Source organism: Nicotiana attenuata, unplaced genomic scaffold (genome assembly GCF_001879085.1).
Source record: "Nicotiana attenuata strain UT unplaced genomic scaffold, NIATTr2, whole genome shotgun sequence".
NCBI lineage: Eukaryota > Viridiplantae > Streptophyta > Magnoliopsida > Solanales > Solanaceae > Nicotiana > Nicotiana attenuata.
The window spans coordinates 771,019-794,664 of NW_017670321.1; the positions used below are offsets into that span (position 1 = coordinate 771,019).

The 23,646-nt window shown below is 43.2% G+C and overlaps 1 protein-coding gene across 1 annotated transcript in view; it reads right to left on the reverse strand.

Annotated features, from left to right (window-relative positions):
* Positions 1-1,682: 1,682 nt before the first annotated feature.
* LOC109237818 overlaps positions 1,683-23,646 on the reverse strand; it is a 27,535-nt gene continuing 5,571 nt past the window's right edge. Inside the window, exon 5 of the mRNA XM_019404204.1 lies at positions 1,683-1,804. Coding sequence (XP_019259749.1) covers positions 1,683-1,804 — 122 coding nt within the window. The remainder of the gene's footprint in view (positions 1,805-23,646) is intronic.

Genomic DNA, 23,646 nt, shown 5'->3' on the forward strand with positions numbered 1-23,646 from the left:
GTGCGTTACCTCCAAAATAGTTAAACGACACGATATCCAGGGTTTCATACCCTCAAAACCAGATTTATAACCGTTACTTACCTCAATCCGAGCAAAAGTCCTACTCCGCGATGCCTTTGCCCCTCGAATCGCCTTCCAAATGTCTCGAATCTAGCCAAAAGTAGTACAACACAATCAATATATGCACAGGAACCAATTCCACAAGAAAATCTACTAAATTGGACTCAAATCCCGAAATCGGCTTAAACCCGGCCTTCGGGCCCACATCGCGAAATACGACAAAAAACACAAAGCTAGAAAGTCCATTCACTCACGAGTCTACCCATACCAATTTCATCAAAATCCGACATCATTTGTTCCCTCAAATCGCCAAATTACTCTCTCCAAAATTCCAAGCTCTAACCCCCAATTTTCACTTCAAAACTCCACTAGTTAGGTGAGAAATCAAGGGAAAAACACCAAAGCTAATGATAATAGAGCTCAACCAATTACCTCAGTGAATAACCTTGATTCCCCTTCAAAAAACTCCCAAAAGCTCCAATGTTTTCAAAATGGTAGAAATGAGCAAAAATTCGCAAAGTCTTCTATTTATAGTTCTGCCCAGGCTTTCCGCACCTGCGGCTCAATAAGCGCACCTGCAGTGCTGCTTCTGCGCAAAAACCTCCGGCATCTGCGGAAAATTACTTTAAATCCCTGGACCGCTTCTGCGCCTCTAGACCGCATCTGCGGTCATCGCAGGTACGCAATTGACATCGCACCTGCAGACCAACACACGCACCTGCGCCCTTTCTTCCGCTTCTGCGACCATCGCAGGTGCGGGAAACCCCTCGCACCTGCGGACTCTTCCAGTCCCTCTTCCTTTTGCTTCTGCGGTCATATTTCCGCTTCTGCGGCTCGCACCTGTGGCTCCCACTCTGCAGGTGCGGTTATGACAGCTAAGTTCAACTTCAGCAATTCCTCCAATTTCGAAATTTGTTCTGTCAATCAGCCGAAATCAACTCGAGGCCCTCGGGACCTCAACCCAACATACCAGCAAGTCATATAACCCCTTACAAACTTAGTCGAACCTTTGAGTCACGCAAAACAACATCAAAACACCAAATTACACTCGGATTCAAGCCTAAGAACTTCTAAACTTCCGAATTCCACAAACGATGCCGAAACATATCAAATTATGTTTGAATGACCTCAAATTTTTCACACATGTCACATATGACATCATGAACCTATTCCAACTTCCGAAAATCCATTCCGACCCCGATATCAAATTTTCCAATGCCGACCGAAGTCCCCAAATTTCCAACTTTCGCCAATTCAAGTCTAGTTCTACCACGGACCTCTAAAACACATTCCGGACGTGCTCCTAAGTCCAAAATCACCTAACGGAGCTAACGGAACCATCAAAATTCAAATCTGAGATCATTTACACATAAGTCAACATCCGGTCAACTTTCCCAACTTAAACTTTCAAATAGGAGACTAAGTATCTCAATTCACTCCAAAACCACTCCAGAACCGAACCACCTAACCTGGTAAGACATAATGCAGCTAAAAACACACAAATGAAGCAAAAAAATGGGGAATGGGGCTGTAACTCTCGAAACGACCGGCCGGGTCGTTACATCCTCCCCCTCTTAAACAAACGTCCATCCTCGAACGGGTCTAGAAACATACCTGAAGTCTCAAATAGGTGGGGATATCTTCTTTCCATGTCTAGCTCGGTCTCCCAAGTAGTCTCCTCCACGGGTTGAACTCTCCACCGCACTTTCACTGAAGCTATATCCTTTCATCTCAACTTTTGGACCTGCCGCACCATAATAGCCATTGGCTCCACATCATAAGTCAAATCACCATCTTACTGAACCGTGCTGAAATCCAAGACATGAGGTGGATCGCCGATATACTTCTAGAGCATAGAAACATGAAATACTAGATGTACACCTGACAAGCTAGGTGGCAAAGCAAGCTCATAGGCCATCCCCCATTCCTCCGAAGCACCTTGAACGACCAAATAAACCGAGGGCTCAACTTGCCCTTCTTCCCAAACCTCATAACACCCTTCATGGGTGAAACATTCAGCAAGACCTTCTCCCCAACCATGTAGGACACATCACGAACCTTTCTGTTAGCATAACTCTTTTCTCTTGACTGTGCTGTAGGAAGCCGCTCTTGAATCGCTTTCACCTTGTCCAATGCATCCTGAACCAACTCTGTACCCAAAAGCCTAGCCTCACCGGCTAAAAAAAACCCACTGGAGATCTACACTGCCTTCCATATAAAGCCTCATAGGGAACCATCTGAATACTAGACTGATAACTGTTGTTGTAAGCAAACTCCGCAGGTGGTGGAAACTGGTCCAATGAACCCCCAGTATCAATGACACAAGCGCGTAACATGTCCTCCAATATCTTAATAGTGCGCTCGGACTGTCCGTCCATCTGAGGGTGAAATGTTGTGCTCAAATCAACCCGAGTGCCCAACTCTCGCTGCACGGCTCTCCAAAACTGCGATGTAAACTGCGTGCCTTGGTCTGAAGTGATGGAAACTGGCACTCTATGAAGGCGAACAATCTCTCTGATGTAAATCTCAGCCAACCGATCTGATGAATAGGTAGTACTCACAGGAATGAAGTGCGTGGACTTGGTTAACTAATCCACAATCACCCAAATAGCATCGAACTTCCTCGAAGTCCGTAGGAGCCCAACTACGAAATTCATGGTGATTCGCTCCCACTTCCACTCTAGAATCTCTATCTGCTAAAGCAAGCCATCCGGTCTCTGATGTTCATATTTTACCTGCCGACAGTTGAGACACCGAGCTACGAACCCAACTATATCTTTTGTTATACCCCACATTTTCATACGTGAGAGTACGTCGTAAGCCATTGATGTAAGCTCGAAAATGAGATTATATTTGGAAGCAAATAAAGTCACTTAATAATGTTACCTTGGAGGTTACAAATATTTAAGATCATGAATAACAAGTACCAAGAGGGTTGGAAATCTTAGAAACTAAACTAATTGAAGAAAATAAGTTTCGTCGAAAGTCGACAAGTTTGGAATGTTATAACATGTACTTTGGGGTGACACTAGAGTTCTTAACATGATAAGGAGGTTATGCTATGAGTTAATTTAGTCGTATGATAGTCATTTTCTATGTTTTGAAGGCAAGCAAGTTGTGGAATAAGAGTTGGCAAAGGTCATCACAAGTTACATTCATAATTTTGCTGAAATTTAGGTCAAATGTAGATGAGCTTTTCTCCAAATATACTTGGAATTATGGGGTGATCTACCTACCAAATTGAAGATCTACGAGTCTAGTTCCTAACGCATTAAACTGTTTGTCGATACGATATCCGAGTACAGAGATATTCGCATTTTCGCGAGACCGCGCAAGCAGCTCCCAATGGGAACAATTAGGCGGTGGTCGACCTACTTCACTTTATAAACGATTGGGGCGCCTATTTTTATCTCATTTTCAACTCAACTTCGTCTCCAAACTTCTCCTAACCCTTCTAAACAGATACCACAAGGGTTTGAAGTGATTCCAAAGTGATTACACCATATTTCAACATCAAAACTTAGTTCTAGAGAAGAACAACACCTCTTTGAGGTTGTGTTGTCATTGAGGATTGTTGTGGGCTGTATTTTGCTGAAATTCCAAGTTTTTGCTACTGGCTAAGGTGAATATAACAGCCTAATAATTGTGCCTAAGATTGCTTGTATGTTGGTTAAGTTGTTAGGATGATAAACTACAAGATAGTACTTGGATTAGCTTAAGTCACTTCTATGGTGTTGTATTGCTATTGAGGGTTGTTGTGAGCTGAATATAACTTGGATTTCGACTTTAAGTTACTGTATAGGTGTGTTTATTGTGTTCTTGCATGTGCTTAAGGTTATCTTGATGTTGATTAAGTTAAATGGATGGAGTAGACATGAACTAGTGAATAAAGTTACTTTGAAGATAGTTGGAGTTGAGGATTGTTTCCTTTGTTATAAATATATGGTATACTGATGGAATCATTGATGAATGACTTAATTATCATGTTAATGATACGGTTAAATTAATGTAAGAAGTCTATAAGGGGTGATATGGGTTATACGGATTCCAATCAGAGCTTGCCGCTCGTCGTGAAGTAGTTGTGACTTGTTGTTGTTATATGGTGTCTTGTTATTGATATTTATTGGTTGATGGACTTCCCTGGCTGTTGTTGTTGGTATATGGTATTGTAGGAGGCCCTTGTTACAAGGGATATGCTGCCCGAATTTACGTAGACGAGCTACTAGCTTAAGTTACAGACTTAGTCTTTGCTCAACACTGATTTTGAATCTCTTTATGATATGATAGATCGAGTTGACTTATTTGAAGAGTTGCTTGGAAGGTATTAAGGACTCAACATGTTTAAGGTATGTTAAGGCACTTACTTCTTTCTTTTGGCATGATCTAAAGTGACATGAACATAAACGATACGCTAATTCATAGCGGATCTACTCCTAGGAACTAAGGTTGTCCATGTTGTTCTTTCCTTATAAAGTTATTCTATGCGTGTATGATCCTTGAATTCTACTAAGGTTCATACTGAGGGTATGGATGTCCATAATGTTAATAGAAGGTGCAATGACCTTAAGTCACTTCGAAAGGTTTAGACCGTGATTCCATGAGTCTAGCATGCATTATATATAGTATCTATTTTACTCTACCGAGCCGCGCTATTGTCGGCCGGGTACGGCACCTATTGTGCAACCACTGATCAGTTGGGTTTACTGAGCTCCACGTGGCCGGGTACGGTTCTACCGAGCCTTATGATGGCTGGGTACATTTTTACCGAGTCCTCTTTGAGGCCGGGTTCGATATGAAGATGATGATGCCCATAGAGGCGTATGTTTTTAAAAGTTTATATATATATATATATTATGAATTTCATGTCAGTAGCCCCCAGAGGCACTCAGATGTTACAGGTTGTATCTCCTCTATCTCTCTTTACATTATTGTTCTTGTTTATGCTTTCCTGCCTTACATACTCGGTACTTTATTCGTACTAACGTCCCTTTTGCCTGGGGACGCTGTGTTTCATGCACGCAGGTCCCGATAGACAGGATGGCATTCCTCCTAGTAGGCTATCGGCTCAGCAGAAGGTGTTGTTGCACTCCACTTGCTCCGAAGTTGCCTATTTGGTTAGTATGATTTGGACATGTATTGATTGGTATGGCGGGGCCCTGTCCCGACCTTTATGATGTGTATGTACTCGTAGAGGCTTGTAGACAGATGTCATGTATATGAAAGGTTGTATGGCCTTGTCGGCCTATGTTCATTGTACAAGTGTTCATTTTGGATCTCATATGACCGTATGTCACATTTATAAGTTTGCACTACATCTTGGGTCGTCCTATGTCAAGCATTCCCTTATGTTTTATTCTGGTTATATCATGACGGCCTTTCTGGCCCATTCACCCATGGGTGGTATGATAGGAAAGATACGTTAAGTTGGTACACGGTTGGATAGGGTAGCGGGTGCCCGTTGCGGCCCTCCTATTAGGGTCGTGAGAAAAATGGTATTAGAGCAGTTCTTTCCTAGGGAGTCTACAAGCCGTGTCTAGTAGAATCTTGTTTATGGGTGTGTTGTGCACCACACTTATAAGCAGGAGGCTACAGGGCATTTAGGGTTGTCACTCTTTCTTCTTATTCTAGATCGTGTGGTAGAGCTCAGTTGTAAGAATTCAAACTCCTAAATTCGACTTTAGTCGTAATACAACGATACCTACATCCACAAAGACAGTTGGTAAGAGATTGAATGTGGCTCTGGAAGAGGTGAGTTAGAGGAACTCGATTTTTCATCATGCTTATGATGAGTAAATGTAAGGTCTTCAGCAAATCATGTGTGTACTAACATGTGTGAGCTTCTTGATAAGGAGCCCCAAGGCGTGAATATCTATCCATCCATATGGTAAAGAGGGACGAGAGAATCAGGAGGTGGATACAAGTTTGAATAAGTAAAAGAAGCAAGTTTAAAAAGAGTACGAGGTACCCAGCTAATGAATATTATCAGTATTTGCAATTCAAGCAGAGAAATATAAGCATTTTGAGTTACCTTGAACAGTAACAGAGGTATGTACAATTGGCCACACCCATCCAGTTATGCCCTATGAGAGTTGACATATATAGTTTAAGAGAAGAAGGGGATAGAAAGATCCAATTGGGGTTATAGTAACCCAAAATGGTAGAAGGATTATTATCATTAGCTAACATTTCCAAAGGATATTGAAAGTGTGGTAATAGTTCTCCTTGTGAGACACCCCGATGGTGCAATCTAGCATAGTACATTTAGATATGAATACTACAATGTCTAGAAAAATTTAGAAGATTGGCACTGGAATCCTAGAAGGGATAAATATTTACCTTTGTATGGCTCCCGTTCCTAGTAAAGAGAGAATGCTAGGTGACCTGAAGAGCCAGTGAGATGAAGCAAGGGGAGCTAAAAGTGAAAGAATGTTTTGTTGAAGTTATCATCATAAAGTGATAAATAGAAATATTAGCCGGAGAATAAGAAGAGAGTAATTGAAGTATTATGAGTAAGATGTGATAAATGATGATAACGGTAAAACAAAATATGATAGAATGACAGAGTCTATAGTCAAGTGAAGGAAAAGACCAGAGGTGACAGGCCTTGAGACAATAAAAGAGTATAGGCCAAAGGCTATATCCTCGTACAAGAATTGAGTTGGTGACTCGAATGTGATTACTAGAAGGAAAAATAAGACCCCTGTAATAATAGAATTTAGTATGGGATAGTAAATAAGCAAAAAAAAATCGAACATGAATTAGGGATCGAAGGAATTGGTAATAGTCGGCATTGTGAGAATTTCAGAGACCGTGTTCCAACAATAATAGAATAGGCAACAGGCGAATAACCTTTAAAGGTCATTTAGAAAGACGCTTCCCTAAAGCAAGCACTCTGAGCAAAGTTAATCTTAAGGGACTAAGTGTGCCAATTACACTAGGTGTCACCTTCGTGCGGAAATTCAGCTATCCCTGGTACACAAGGGTTACCATAAGGAGATTAAGGGTCATTGATGATGTGAAAAGACGCCAAAGATGAAGAGGTAAAACATCTATAGGTAGATCTTCGTACCACTAAGTCTTAGTACCCTCCTAAAGGGGTGAAGATGGTGTGATATGGTATTATGTCGGAGTTATTGGTTCAGGTAACTATGGAATAATAAAGGAAGAATGTGGTAGAAAGGCGAAAGGAATGAGGTTGCATTTATTCAGACCCTATAGATATGTTACGACTCTAAAACATTACGCAAGCACGTCACCGGGGAGAGGCAGTAAGGGTTCACACACAAGATGTTATTGATAAATAAGTGTGAATGAACACTTGATACATAAGGAGCCAGTAAGAGTGGTGAGTTAAGACAAAGAAAATAACCCAAGAGAGATTACGCGGAATATAGATATGAGAATGGACCAACGAGTAGTTAGTAGTTGATTCGGGAAGAGCCTAGTAATAGCTAGACAAGAGGATACAGACAAATCATGCAGATTGTGCAAGGTAAATGTAGTGAACCCCTATATAGTGAATTCGGTCTCGCAGATATAATGACATCGTGATCCTTGAGAAATATTTGGATAGGATTTGAGGTAGTTAAAAGTACCGTATAATCCTTACGGAAATAAAAGAAAGTGCTGCTAGGGAGATAGCAAAAATTTCAGTTCGGAAGCAACCCATACGAGCACAAGAGCGTGGAGGCAGGTAACTAAGGATAATTATAGGCAAGTAAGTACATCAAAAATTCCTTTGGGTATACCACGTAATCAGCTTGCAGCTTTATAGGAGTCAGATGATCTCCCTTAAGTACTACAGTGAAAGACTAGCTGAGGAAAAAAAAAAGAAGAAGGATTCAACCTAAGCATAGTAACTTGAAGAAGAAATGGTCTTGTAACAATAGTCTCACTACAACATTATATACACTCCATAAGAAAGTGGTACTTATCGTGGCTAATGAACGGGAAGTAAAAATCAAAAGGTGATGAGACCATATGAGTTACAGGATATTTTGGTATTCGTGGGCACTAAGATAAGCCAAGCATTCATGCAGCAAGTGGTAGAACGACCAGAAAAAGTAATTGCCTATGTTTTAAGGCAACTGAGAAGGCATCAAAAGGAAATCTATGGTGCTAGCAAGTTAAAGGAAGGTTGCGAATAGTATAAACATATATATGTAGCTCGCAAGCTAAATTATCGTAGAGTGACAAGGTTTTAGGTAGATAGGAGTAAGGATAAGAAAAAACAATTGAGAAGGTGACAAGAATAGGTGACTCTTCCGGATTACACCCATCACAACAAGAGAGCTAATAGTTTCCGTAACTTATTGAGAGCTCGGTACAACCTTAATAAACTCAGATGAGTCTAAGACTAAGTGCATTTAGAAGAGATGGACTGTTGGACTGGTAGTAGAATAAGGGTGTAACTATGATAAATGATAAGAGAATAACGTTTAGGCCTTTGATTGAGTAATGATTTAAAGAGAATGGATTTCATGAATTGCATAGGATTAGAATACCCCCATAAGATGAATCATGTTGGGATACTATGAAATACGGTCACTGCAGTGTAGTATCGTCCCTAAGTGGATTAAGTAAATCACTTAAGATGTTCCCCGATGAGATGTGAGCCCCAATGACAATGTATTACGTAAGAGGTTTCAAGTTATGAGTGGTAGATTAAGATCAACATTAAGAGTGGATCAACGATGGATGGATACAAGTTAAAAAGTATGAGAGGAGATTAGGTTGTCATTCTTAAGATGAACAATAATGAGGAAGCATTAAAGGACTTAGATTTATACATGTAGGATAAGCAGCGAGAGAATAACTTGGTGTTGGGTAACAGACCTCGATAATAATAAAACAAAAGTAAGAGTTATGGTATAGTTTGACCTGCCTAAATGTAGCAAAGACATAAGGATGGATATCTGAGGCTATGAAACAAGATATATCAATAGTCGTAAGTTCAACAAAGTACCAAGAGAAGAACTTTAGTACACCTATAGATGCCTAGAGGGACAACTTGTCATAGTTCCGTATATGTTCATAAAGTGAGGCTTAGAGTTTGGATAAAAGATGGAGGAAAAAGGGGAGAAGAGTCGCTAGGCGCTCATGCAAGGACACAGTCGTACATACTGATGACATAAGGTAGCAACAGTTACAAGATTGGAAGAACTCCGACCACATGTCATGGCGTGAAAAAGATGCCTAAAGGGAGGAATGCCTTGGCGTTTGGAGTTATCCATAAAATAGTTGTCTAGATGGCAAGATGAGCATTAACGTATCCATAAGAGCTATAGTTTATTAAACTGATAAGCGCACCAGTCAACATTCGAGGACGAATGTTCCAAAGGGGGGAATGATGTTATACCCCACGTTTTCATACGTGAGAGTACGTCGTAAAGCCATTGATGTAAGCTCGAAAATGAGAATATATTTGGAAGAAAATAAAGTAACTTAATAATGTTACATTGGAGGTTACAAATATTTAAGATCATAAATAACGAGTACCAAGAGGGTTGGAAAGCTTAGAAGCTAAACCAATTGAAGAAAATAAGTTTCATCGAAACTCGACAAGTTTGGAATGTTATATCATTTACTTTGGGGTGACAGTAGAGTTCTTAACCAGATAAGGAGGTTATGTTAAGAGTTAATTTAGTCGTATGATAGTCATTTGCTACGTTTTGAAGGCAAGCAAGTTGTGGAACAAGAGTTGGCAAAGGTCATCACAAGTTACATTCATAATTTTGCTGAACTTTAGGTCAAATGTAGATGAGCTTTTCTCCAAATACTTGGAATTATTGGGTGATCTACCTACCAAATTGAAGATCTACGAGTCTAGTTTCTAACTCATTAAACCGTTTGTCGATACGATATCGGAGTAGAGATATATTCGCGTTTTAGCGATACCGCGCAAGCAGCTCCCAATGGGAACAATTAGGCGGTGGTCGACCTACTTCACTTTATAAACGATTGGGACGCCTATTTTTATCTCATTTTCAACTCAACTTCGTCTCCTAACTTTTCCTAACCCTTATAAACAGATACCAGAAGGGTTTGAAGTGATTCCAAAGTGATTACACCATATTTCAACATCAAAACTTAGTTCTAGATAAGAACAACACCTCTTTAAGGTTGTGTTGTCATTGAGTATTGTTGTGGGCTGTGTTTTGCTGAAATTCCAAGTTTTTGCTACTGGATAAGGTGAATATAACAGCCTACTAATTGTGCCTAAGCTTTCTTTTATGTTGGTTAAGCTGTTAGGATGATAAACTACAAGATAGTACTTGGATTAGCTTAAGTCACTTTTATGGTGTTGTATTGCTATTGAGGGTTGTTGTGAGCTGAATATAACTTGGATTTCGACTTGAAGTTACTGTAGGAGGTGTTTTTATTGTGTTCTTGCATGTGCTTAAGTTTATCTTGATGTTGATTAAGTTAAATGGATGGAGTAGACATGAACTAATGAATAAAGTTACTTTGAAGATAGTTGGAGTTTAGGATTGTTTCCTTTGTTATAAATATATGGTATAAGGATGGAATTATTGATGAATGACTTCATTATCATGTTAATGATACTGTTAAACTAATGTACGAAGTCTATAAGGGGTGATATGGGTTATACGGATTCCAATCAGAGCTTGCCGCTCGTCGTGAAGTAGTTGTGACTTGTTGTTGTTATATGGTGTCTTGTTATTGATATTTATTAGGTTGCTGGACTTCCCTGGCTGTTGTTGTTGGTATATGATATTGGAGGAGGCCCTTGTTACAAGGGATATGCTTCCCGAATTTACGTAGACGAGCTACTAGCTTAAGTTACAGACTTAGCCTTTGCTCAACACTGATTTTGAATCTCCTTATGATATGATAGATCGAGTTGACTTATTTGAAGAGTTGCTTGGAAGGTATTAAGGACTCAACATGTTTAAGGTATGTTAAGGCACTTACTTCTTTCTGTTGGCATGATCTAAAGTGACATGAACATAAACGATACGCTAATTCATAACAGATCTACTCCTAGGAACTAAGGTTGTCCATGTTGTTCTTTCCTTATAAAGTTATTCTAAGTGTGTATGATCCTTGAATCCTACTAAGGTTCATATTGAGGGTATGGATGTCCATAATGTTAATAGAAGGTGCAACGACCTTAAGTCTCTTCGAAAGGTTTACACCGTGATTCCATGAGTCTAGCATGCATTATATATAGTATCTATTTTACTCTACCGAGCCACGCTATAGTCGGCCGGGTACGACACCTATTGTGCAACCACTGATCAGTTGGGTTTACTGAGCTCCACGTGGCCATGTGCGATTCTACCGAGCCTTATGATGGCCGGGTACGATATGACGATGATGATGCCCGTAGAGGCGTATATTTTTAAAAGTTTATGCATATATATGTATTATGCATTTCATGTCAGTAGCCCCCAGAGGCACTCAGATGTTACAGGTTGTATCTTTTCTATCTCTCTTTACATTATTGTTCTTGTTTATTGTTTCCTGCCTTACATAGTCGGTACTTTATTCGTACTGACGTCCCTTTTGCCTGGGGACATTGCATTTCATGCCCGCAGGTCCCGATAGACAGGTTGACATTCCTCCTAGTAGGCTATCAGCTCAGCAGAAGGTGTTGTTGCACTCCACTTGCTCCGGAGTTGCCTATTTTATTAGTATGATTTGGACATGTATTGATTGGTATGGCGGGGCCCTGTCCCGACCTTTATGATGTGTACGTACTCGTAGAGGCTTGTAGACAGATGTCATGTATATGAAAGATTGTATGGCCTTGCCGGCCTATGTTCATTGTACAAGTTTTCATTTTGGGTCTTATAGGACTGTATGTCACATTTATAAGTTTGCACTACATCTTGGGTCGTCCTGTGTCAAGTATTCCCTTATGTTTTATTCTGGTTATATCATGACGGCCCTTCTGGCCCATGTCACGACCCCCGTTCACCCTCCATGAACATGTCGTGATGGCACCTAGTTCCTACAACTAGGTAAGCCTAACAGTGCAGACATAACAATTTAACTTGAGGAATAATCAATTAAAACTGAACATTTGAAGAATAACAACTGAATATAAGGCCGCCCGGCCTATACAACTCTAAAGATATGCGAAAGTCAACAACTAAATCCCAAAACCCGAAAACTCACGGGAAACACAGGCTAATAGAATTACCATAAGTACTCTAATCTCCAGAATATCTACATCAAAAGTATGATAGGATAACAGCTCTACAACTAGAATAAGGAAGAAGACTCTTCGGTCTGCGGACACTGCAGATATACCTCAAAGTCTCCGTGTGTCTCCTCGCCTCAAGGATAGTGCGTCTGAGAAGAGGTACCTGGATCTGCACATGAAAAACATGCGCAGGAAGGGCATGAGTACACCACAGCGGTACTCAGTAAGTGCCAAGCCTAACCTCAGTTGGGTAGTGACGAGGAAGGTCAGGGCCCTACTGAGGTAAAATATAACTTTAATTAACAATATGAAAATCTGACAGAAATAATGAGTACCGCAGTGAAATAAGACAGACTAACGAAATAATAACAACTACACAAAGAACAAAATGGACACAGAATGACTACAGCTCAATACCAAGAATAACAATGAGGGTCTCCCAGGATACCGTCCTGTAGCCCTTCCCCAACTATCCAGTGGATCTCCCGGGATACCGTCCCGTAGTCCAACTCATGTGCCAAACCGAAGGATCTCCCGGGATATCGTCCCGTAGTCCAACTATCGATATGCAGGGGGGATCTATCGGGAACCTAACCGGCAGTCCCAAAGTAAAAGTGCAGGGGGATCTACCGGAAATCGAACCCGTAGTCCCAAAGTAAACAAACAGGGGGAGCTACCAGAATCCCACATCCGTAGTCCCAATGTAAATGCGCAACCACAGCCAGAAATATACCAAGGAATGAAGTATGAAATACAACGCAGATAGAACGAGCCTAGCATGCTTCACGTAGAACAGTCAAAACAACTCAAGCAATTAGGCAATCAAGTTAACTAAACATGCTTTTCCTAATCTAGCACAAGTTATAATTTCATGTAGAATAAGGCAAGTAAGAAAGAAGTCAAATCTCAATAACTTAAGTAAAATTGGATTATCCATCAATCGGCTCAAGTACGCGCCCGTCACCTCACGTACAAGGCACTCAAATATCAAGTAACAATCCTAAGGGGAAAAGTCCCTCACACAAGGTTAGACAAGCCACTTACCTCGAATCGGCACCAAAATAAACTCGAAATCACACTTTTGCCACGAGTATCCGACTCCAAATGGCCCAAATCTATTCAATTCAATTACATATCATAAGTAATATTGCAAACAACTGATTCCACTATTAAATTTAAAGCTAAGGCACGAAAATAGGTAAAATGACCAAAATGCCCCTCAGGCCAACGTCTCGGAATCAAATAATTTTCACATTTTCTGAACCCTCGTACTCTCACGAGTCTAACCATATAAAAATCTCCCATATCGGAGGTCAAATGCCCACTCAAAATCCAAAAGTTAGGTCTAAGAAATTTTCCCCCAAACTATCCAATTTTTGACCCTAAATTCGAATTCTAATGATGGATTTAACTAGAAAATGATGAAATATAGCTAGGAGGGATCAAAGAAACATTACCCAATGGTCTTCTCTTCAAAACCCTCTGAAAATCGCCCTTCCCCGAGCTAAATTCGACTTTTCTAACTTATGAAATCAAACCCTCGAATTTTCTATATCAGAACAGGTGTTTCCGCTTTTGCGGACAAGGGACCGCATCTGCGGTCCCGCCTATGCGGACCAACTCACCGCTTCTGCGGTTTTTAATTAAAGCCAAGAGTTCCGCTTCTGCGGTCTTAAACCGCACCTGCGGTTGCCGCTTATGCGGATTCCTTACCGCTTCTGCGGTTTCAATCAAAATCCCAAGGACCGCATCTGCGACTACTATCTCGCAGGTGCGTAACCGCTTCTGCGGTTAAACTTCCGCACCTGCGGAAACTGAAGGAACACTCGAATTTTGCTCCTGCGGTGGTCTAGCCGCTTCTGCGGTTTCCAAGCCGCAGAAGCGGAAATACCAGATGACATAACCTTCAGCAATTCATTCAACTTCAAAATTTTCCGTCAACCACCCGAAATCATCCCGAGGCCCCCGGGACCTCAACCAAAAGCACCAATACCACCTAATACCTTATTCGAACTTGTACCAATCCTTAAAACACCTAAAATAACACCGGAAACCCGATTTAATCAATGATTCAAGCCTAAGAACTTAAAATTCCAACAAAACACGCTTTCGATCAAAAACCTACCCGAACCTCGTCCGAATGACCTGAAATTTTGCACACACATCCCAAATGACATGACGGAACTACTGTAACTTCCGGAATTCCAACCCTCGGATCAAAAACTCACTATCGGACCGGAAACTTATAAAATTCAAACTTCGGCATTTCAAGCCTAAATGAGCTACAGACTTCAAAAATACATTCCGAACACGCTCCCAACCCCGAAATCACCTAACGGAGCTAACGGAACCATGGATTTCCATTCCGAGGTCGTCTTCACACTGTTCCGACTACGGACCATTTTTCAACACTTAAACTCTCATTTAGGGACTAAGTGTCCCAAAACACTCCGAATCCTAACACCGAACGTCCCGGGAAACCAAAATAGCAGAAATGAACTTAGGGGAAGCAGTTAATGGGGGATCGGGGCGTAAATTCCAAAAATGACCGGCCGGGTCGTTACATCCTCCCACACTTAAACATTCGTTCGTCCTCGAACGAGCATAGAGAACATACCTGAAGTAGAGAAAAGGTGAGGGTACTGGCTGCGCATATCCCGCTCGGTCTCCCAAGTCGCCTCCTCGGCCGGTTGACCCCGCCACTGAACCTTCACTGAAGCAATGTTCTTTGACCTCAACTTTCTGATCTGCCTGTACAATATAGCCACTGGCTCCTCAACATAGGATAGATCTTTGTCCAACTGGACTGAACTGAAATCCAACACGTGAGACGGATCACCGTGATACCTCCGGAGCATCAAAACGTGAAATACCGGATGAACTCCGACCAAACTGGGAAGCAAGGCGAGCTCATAGGCAACCTCCCCAACTCGCCGCAAGATCTCAAAAGGGCCAATAAACCTCGGACTCAACTTTCCCTTCTTCCCAAACCTCATGACGCCCTTCATAGGCAAAACCCAAAGCAGAACCCGCTCACCAACCATATATGAAACATCACGAACCTTTATGTCCGCGTAACTCTTTTGTCTGGACTGGGCTGTACGGAGTCTATCCTGAATCGTCTTAACCTTATCCAATGAATCCTGAACCAACTCTGTGCCCAATAGCCTGGCCTCACCCGGCTCAAACCAACCCACCGGAGATCTACACCTCCTGCCATATAAAGCCTCATACGGCGCCATCTGAATGCTAGACTGATAACTATTATTGTAAGCAAACTCTGCCAATGGCAAGAAATGATCCCAAGACCCTCCAAACTCAATCACACACGCACGGAGCATATCCTCAAGAATCTGAATAGTGCGCTCGGACTGTCCGTCCGTCTGGGGTGGAATGCTGTGCTCAACTCCACCTGAATGCCTAACTCCTGCTGCACGGCTCTCCAGAACCGCGGTGTGAACTGGGTACCTCTGTCCGAAATAATAGAAACTGGAATACCATGCAGACGGACAATCTCCCGGATATAAATCTCCGCCAACCGCTCCGATGAATAAGTGGTACACACAGGGATGAAATGAGCGGACTTGGTCAGCCGATCCACAATGACCCAAATGGCATCAAACTTCTTCAAGGTCCGTGGGAGTCCCGACACGAAATCCATGGTGATGCGCTCCCACTTCCACTCCGGAATCTCTATCTGCTGAAGCAACCCACCCGGGCGCTGGTGCTCATATTTCACCTGCTGGCAGTTGAGGCATCTAGACACGTAACCAACTATATCCTTCTTCATCCGCATCCACCAATAGTGCTGCCTTAAGTCCTGATACATCTTCGCGGCACCCGGATGGATGGAATACCGCGAACTATGGGCCTTTGCTAGAATCAACTCTCGAAGACCATCAACATTGGGCACACAAATCCGGCGCTGCATCCTCAATACCCCATCATCTCTGATGGTCACATCTCTGGCATCACCACGCTGAACCTTGTCCTAAAGGACAAGCAAATGAGGGTCATCATACTGCCGCTCCCTGATACGATCAAATAGGGAAGACCAGGAAACCACACAGGCTAGAACCCGACTGGGCTCCGAGAGATCCAATATCACGAACTGACTGGCTAGGGCCTGAACATCCATCGCCATCGGCCTCTCTGAAGCTGGTAAATATGCCAAACTAGCCAAACTCTCTGCCCGGAGACTCAAGACATCCGCCACTACATTGGCCTTGCCAGGGTGATACAGAATAGTAATGTCATAATCCTTTAGCAACTCTAACCACCTCCTCTGACGCATATTGAGATCCTTTTGCTTGAGTAAATACTGCAAACTCCGATGATCAGTATAGATCTCACAAGGCACACCATACAAATAATGATGCCAGATCTTCAAGGCATGAACAATGGAAGCTAATTCAAGGTCGTGGACAGGGTAATTCTTTTCATGTATCTTCAACTGTCTGGACGCGTAGGCAATCACCCTACCGTCCTGCATCAACACCGCTCCAAGGCCAACTCTCGAGGCGTCACAATAGACAGTATAAGACCCCGAACCGGTAGGCAACATCAAAATTGGGGCTGTAGTCAAAGCTGTCTTGAGCTTCTGAAAGCTCGCCTCACACTCCTCTGTCCACTGAAATGGGGCACCCTTCTGGGTCAATCTAGTCATAGGGGCAGCAATCGATGAAAATCCCTCCATGAAACGACGGTAGTAACCCGCCAAGCCAAGGAAACTGCGAATCTCTGTAGCTGAGGACGGCCTGGGCCAACTCTGCACGGCCTCTACCTTCCTCGGATCCACCCGAATACCCTCGCTAGAAATCACATGGCCTAAGAATGCCACAGAACTCAGCCAAAACTCACATTTTGAGAACTTTGCATATAATTTCTTCTCCCTCAAGTTCTAAAGCACGATCCTCAGATGCTGCTCATGATCTTCCCGACTCCGGGAATACACCAGAATATCATAAATAAAAACAATCACGAACGAGTCAAGATATGGTCTGAATGCGCTGTGCATCAAGTGCATGAAAGCTGCAGGGGCATTGGTCAGCTCAAATGACATAACAAGGAACTCGTAATGGCCGTATCGAGTCCTGAAGGCAGTCTTCGGGATATCAGGCTCCCGAATCTTTAACTGATGGTACCTTGAGCGCAAGTCAATCTTAGAAAATACCTATGCGCCCTGAAGCTGGTCAAACAGATCATCAATGCGAGGCAAAGGATAACGGTTCTTCACTGTAACCTTGTTCAACTGGCGGTAGTCAATACACATGCACATAGAACCATCCTTTTTCTTCACAAACAAAACAGGAGCACCCCACGGTGAAACACTGGGTCGAATAAAACCCTTACCAAGCAATTCCTGCAATTGATCCTTCAACTCCTTTAACTCAGGAGGAGCCATACGATACGGAGGAATGGAAATGGGCTGAGTGCCCGGCAACAAATCAATGCCAAAATCAATGTCCCTATCAGGCGGCATGCCTGGAAGATCAGCTGGAAATACATCGGGATAATCCCGTACCACTGGAACAGAATCAACAGCAGGGGTATCAACACTAGCATCTCTCACATAAGCCAAATACACGACACACCCCTTCTCAACCATGCGCTGAGCTTTAAGAAAAGAGATAACTCTACTGGGAGTGTGATCTAAAGTACCACTCCACTCAATACACGGAATACCTGGCATAGCCAGCGTCACGGTCTTGGCGTGACAATCAAGAATAGCAAAGTGGGGTGACAACCAGTCCATGCCCAGAATAATGTCAAAATCCACCATACCGAGTAACAATAAATCTGCTCTAGTCTCAAAACCACGAATAGTAACCAAACATGACCGATAAATGCGGTCCACAACAAGAGAATCTCCCACAGGAGTAGAAACATAAACGGGGGCACTCAAAGAATCCCGAGGCACACCCAAATGCGGAGCAAAGTAAGTAGACACATAAGAGTAAGTAGAGCCTGGATCGAATAGAACCGATGCCTCTCTGTGACAAACCAGTATAATACCTGTGATGACGGAGTCGGAGGTAACAACCTCAGTACGAGCAGGAATAGCATAATATCTGGCACGTCCCCTCTCTCGAGGGCGACCTCTATCTCCCCGACCTCCGCCCCTAGCCGGCTAGGCAGGTGGGGTAGCTGCTGGAGCTGTGATCATGGCCTGAGAACTCTGAGGAGCACGCTGTGGCTGGGTAGTCTGTGAAGATGCACCCCTACCTAGTCTGGGGCAGTCCCTAACCATGTGGCGTGTATCACCACACTCGAAGCAAGCTCTGGGAGGGCGCGGTGGCTGTGCTGGCTGGGGCTAGGCCTGCTAGACTGACCTCTGGAAGTACCCCGCACAGGAGGCGCGCTAGAAACTGGAGGCGCATAGTAAGGCTCCTGTGGTGTAGGCGGAGCTGGAGTACTGCCGGCTGCTGGTAAAGCTGAATGTACAGGGCGACCAGAATAACCTCTACCATAACGACCTGCTGATGAGCTACGGGCACTAGAGTAGTGGCCCGACTCTCGAAACCTCTTGGCCTCCCTCTCTCCTCGCTCCCTGGCGAGCTTACCCTCAATCCTCCTAGCAATGCTCACTACCTGCTGATAAGGAATGTCCATCTCTAACTCTCGAGCCATGCTAGACCTGATGGGCGGAATAAGGCCCTCAATGAACCTGCGAACTCTCTCTCGAACTGTAGCAACCAAAGCCGGTGCGTGCCTGGCCAACCTAGTATAACGGATGACATACTCTGAAATTATCATAGCACCCTGGCGCAAGTGCTCAAACTCTGCGCGCCATGAATCTCTGAGGCTCTGGGGAACAAACTCTCTCATAAACATGTCCGAGAACTGGGTCCAAGTCAGTGAAGCAGCCTCGACTGGACTATCTAACTCATAAGTACGCCACCAATCATAGGCAGCTCCCCGAAGCTGAAAGGCAGTGAAGGAAACCCCGCTGGACTCCACTATGCCCATAGTGCAAAGAATACGATGACACTCCTCTAGAAATCCCAAGGCATCATCTGATGCTAATCCACTGAATACTGGGGGATCATACTTCTTGAACCTCTCAAGCCTGCGCTGCTCGTCCTCTGAAGTAGCTGACCCATCCTCGGGCTGAACTGGCTGTAGGTGGTGGGGGAATAATCTCGGGAACCTGCTCAACCTGCACTCGCTGCTCAGGAGTGCGGACGGCAGGAGTCTGTGCTCCTCCCTCGGCCTGGGATGTGGCTGCAGCAAGGGGAAGCAACCCCGCCTGAGCCAAGGTGGTGTACATGCTCATGAACTGAGCCAAAGTCTCCTGGAGCGCTGGAGTGGTAGTGGCAGTAGTAGGTGTGCCAGGTGCCTGGGCTCCAGCTGGATCTGCTAGTGGTACCTCGGCGGCAGCTCGCGCAGGTGCTCTGGCTGCACCACGTGCGCGTCCTCGACCTCTCCCCCGGCCCCAGCCTTTGGCGGCTGCAGTAGGGGGCGCGGGTGCCTGATCATCTCGTGTAGCGCGTGTCCTCACCATCTGTGAGAGAATAGAAGACAGAAGTTTAGATTTGATGTCAAAAATATCGCACGACAAGGAATTCAAATGAAGTGAAGATTTTTCCTAAACAGTTACATAGCCTCTCGTAGATAATTACAGACGTCTCCGTACCGATCAGCGAGACTCTAATAAACCGGCCTGTGTTCCGTGACTCCCATGAACCTAGAGCTCTGATACCAACATGTCACGACCCTAGTTCACCGACTGTGAACATGTCATGACGGCACCTAGTCCCCACGACCAGGTAAGCCTAATATTGCGGAAATATAATAATTGCGAAAAAATAGAGGAAACCAAATTAAATACTAAAAGAAACTGTACTGGATGCCGCTCGGCATGTACAACTCAATATTACAAGTTCAAAAAAATCCCCAAAACCCGGAAACTCACGGGAACACAGGCTACAGAAGCGAAAAGTAAAGGCTCCAAACTCCAGAATATCTAACAACCGGAAGAAGAAAAAAAACTAAGTACTAGAGATAGAGTAAGAGGGAGACTCGTCGGTCTGCGGACGCAGCAGATCTACCTCGAAGTCTCCGTAGTCCTCCTGCCTCACTGATAGTGCGCCTGAGTAGAGGTACCTGGATGATCTGCACATGAAAAACATGGGCAGGAAGGGCATGAGTACGCCACAACGGTACTTAGTAAGTGCCAAGCCTAACCTCGGTTGGGTAGTGACGAGGAAGGTCAGGGCCATACTGAGACAAAATATAGTAATAACAATAATTAACGGTATGATAATCTATCAGAAATAATAAATACAACAGTGAAATAAGGCAGGTCAACGAGACAATAACAACCACAAAAGGACAGAGCAAACACAGAGTAAATACAACTCAATACCAATGATAACAATGAGGGTTTCCCAGGATACCGTCCTGTAGCCCTTTCCTCAACTGTCCAATGGATCTCCCGGGATACCGTCCCGTAGTCCAACTCGTATACCAAACCGAAGGATCTTCCGGGATACCGTCCCGTAGTCCAACCATCAAAATGCAGGGGGATCTATTAGGAATCTAACCCGCAGTCCCAAAGTAAAAGTGCAGGGGGATCTATCGGGAATCGAACCCGCAGTCCCAAAGTAAACAAACAAGGGGGGGGGGGGGGGGGGTACGCGTACCGGAATCCCACATCCGTAGTCCCAATGTAAATGCGCAATCACAACCAGAAGGTACACGGAAACGAAGTACAAACGACAAGCAACAGGTAGTACTGGCCTAGCATGCTTCACGTAGTACATTCAAGGCAACTTAAGCAATTAGGCAAGTTAAATCAACTAAACATGCTTTCCTAATCTAGCACATGTTATAATTGCAAGTAGAATAAAGCAAATATGAAAGGAACTCAATCTCAATATCTTAAGAAAATCGGATTTTCAACAATTGGCTCAAGTACGCGCTCGTCACCTCGCGTACAAGGCACTCAAATCAACAAATACAAATCCTAAGGGGAAAGGTCCCCCACACAAGGTTAGACAAGCCACTTACCTCGAACCGGGTCAATATCAATAGAAACCACGCCTTTGCCACGAGTATCCGACTCCAAATGGCCCAAATCTATTCAATTCAATTACATATCGTAAATAATATTGCAAACAACTGATTCCGCTATTAAAATTAAAGCTAGGGCGCGAAAATAGATAAAATGACCAAAACGCCCCTCAAGCCAACGTCTCGGAATCGAATAATTTTTACATTTTTAGAACCCTCGTACTCTCACGAGTCTAACCATATAGAAATCTGCCAAATCAGAGGTCAAATGCCCACTCAAAACTCAATAGTCTAGCCAATGAAGTTTTACCCCAAATTATCCAATTTTTGGTCAAAAATTCGAATTCCAATGATGTATTTAGTTACATAATGATGAAATATAATGAAAAGGGATCAAGGAAACGTTACCCAATGATTTTCTCTTCAAAACCGACTCAAAATCGCCTTCTCCCGAGCTCTCAGTCGATTTTCAAACTTATGAAATTAAACCCTCGAAATTGATATTTCTGAACAGTCATTTCCGCTTTTGCGGACAAGGGACCGCTTCTGCGGTCCCGCTTAAGCGGAAAGCCAACCGCTTTTGCGGTTTTCATTAAATGGACAGGACCGCATCTGCGATAGCTGGACCGCTTCTGCGGCTCCGCTTCTGCGGAAGTGGCACCGTTTCTGCGGCTTCTGAGGAAGGGGGCACAAGCCGCTTCTGCGACGTCCAAGGCCGCTTCTGCGGCTCCGCTTCTGCGGTTCGCAAGCCGCCGAAGCGAAAATACCAGAAAGAAAAATACCAGCTGCAGCAATTACTTAAAAATTTCTCCGTTACCCACCCGAAATCATCCCGAGGCCCCCGGAACCTCAACCAAAAGCATCAATACCACCTAATACCTTATTCGAACTTGTACCAATCCATAAAACACCTAAAACAACACCGGAAACCGATTTAATCAAAGATTCAAGCCTAAGAACTTCAAATTTCTTCCAAATACGATTTCGATCAAAAACCTAACCAAAACACGTCCGAATGACCTGAAATTTTGCACACACATCCCAAATGACATGACGGAGCTGCTGCAACCTTCGGAATTCCATTCCGACCCTCAGATAAAAAACTCACTATCGGACCGGAACTTCAAAAATACAAACTTCGGCATTTCAAGCCTAAATGAGCTACGGACTTCCAAAATACATTCCGAACACGCTCCCAACCCCGGAATCACCTAACGGAGCTAACGGAACCATCGAATTTCCATTCCGAGGTCGTCTTTACACTTTTCCGACTACAGACCATTTTTCAACACTTAAGCTCTCATTTAGGGACTAAGTTTCGCAAAACTTTCCAAAACTCAACACCGAACGTCCCGACAAATCAAAATAGCAGAAATGAACTTAGGGGAAGAAGTTAATGGGGGATCGGGGCGTGAATTCCAAAAACAACCGGCCGGGTCGTTACACTTATCTACTGCTGAAGCTGAGTATGTTGCTGCTGCTTCATGTTGTGCTCAATTGTTGTGGATCAAACAACCATTACTGAACTTTGGAATTGATGTTGGTTGCATCCCTATATTTTTTGTGATAACACTAGTGCTATTAGTATGACAAAGAAACCAGTTCATCATAAGAGAACTAAGCACATAGTGTTAGACGCCATTTTTGAGGGACAACTATGAGAAAAGCTTGATCACTGTGGAGTTTTGTGCAACTAACAAGCAAATTGCTGACATCTTCCCAATAGCCTTATGTAGAGATCACTTTGAGAGGAACAGGTTGGAATTAGGGATGATTAAGATCACCTAAAAGGACCAGTTCAAGGTTAAACGAAAAAAAAAGATTGAAAAACAAAAACTGGTTAGAAAGTCTGTAAATTGTGTATAATTAGATTAAATCTTGTTCAGTCTCATACTTTCCATAGTATACTCTTGTGCCATGTGTTAAAATGACTCATTAATCTCTAATGATATTTTCTCTATTTTGGCAAATTTAGACTCAAACAAGAGAATTATCAGTGAAGAACCTGGTTCATCAAGGTAACACGGTATGTTTTCTGCACTCTGCATAATTTGAAATATCTATATTTGGATCATGAGCAGAGTCCTACCAAATACCAAACTCCTTTTGGACTTATCCGTTTCAAGTGAACCAGTCCCGTTCAAAAGAGTCCCAACCGAATGGAAGTACCTAGATTCTAGGGATACACTCCAACATCTCTTCAAAACTGAATTTTAGTTTGATTAAACTTCTAAGAGTCTGAAAAGCTGTAGTTACCCCATCAATTATTCCCTATATATTGATCAGCTTTAGTGTATTCCTTACCTCATCTCTCTCAAGACGTCAAAAACTCTCATTCTTCTTTTATCTTCCAAACACAATCTAATTCTCTTCTTTTCCCATACTCTACGCTAGATATG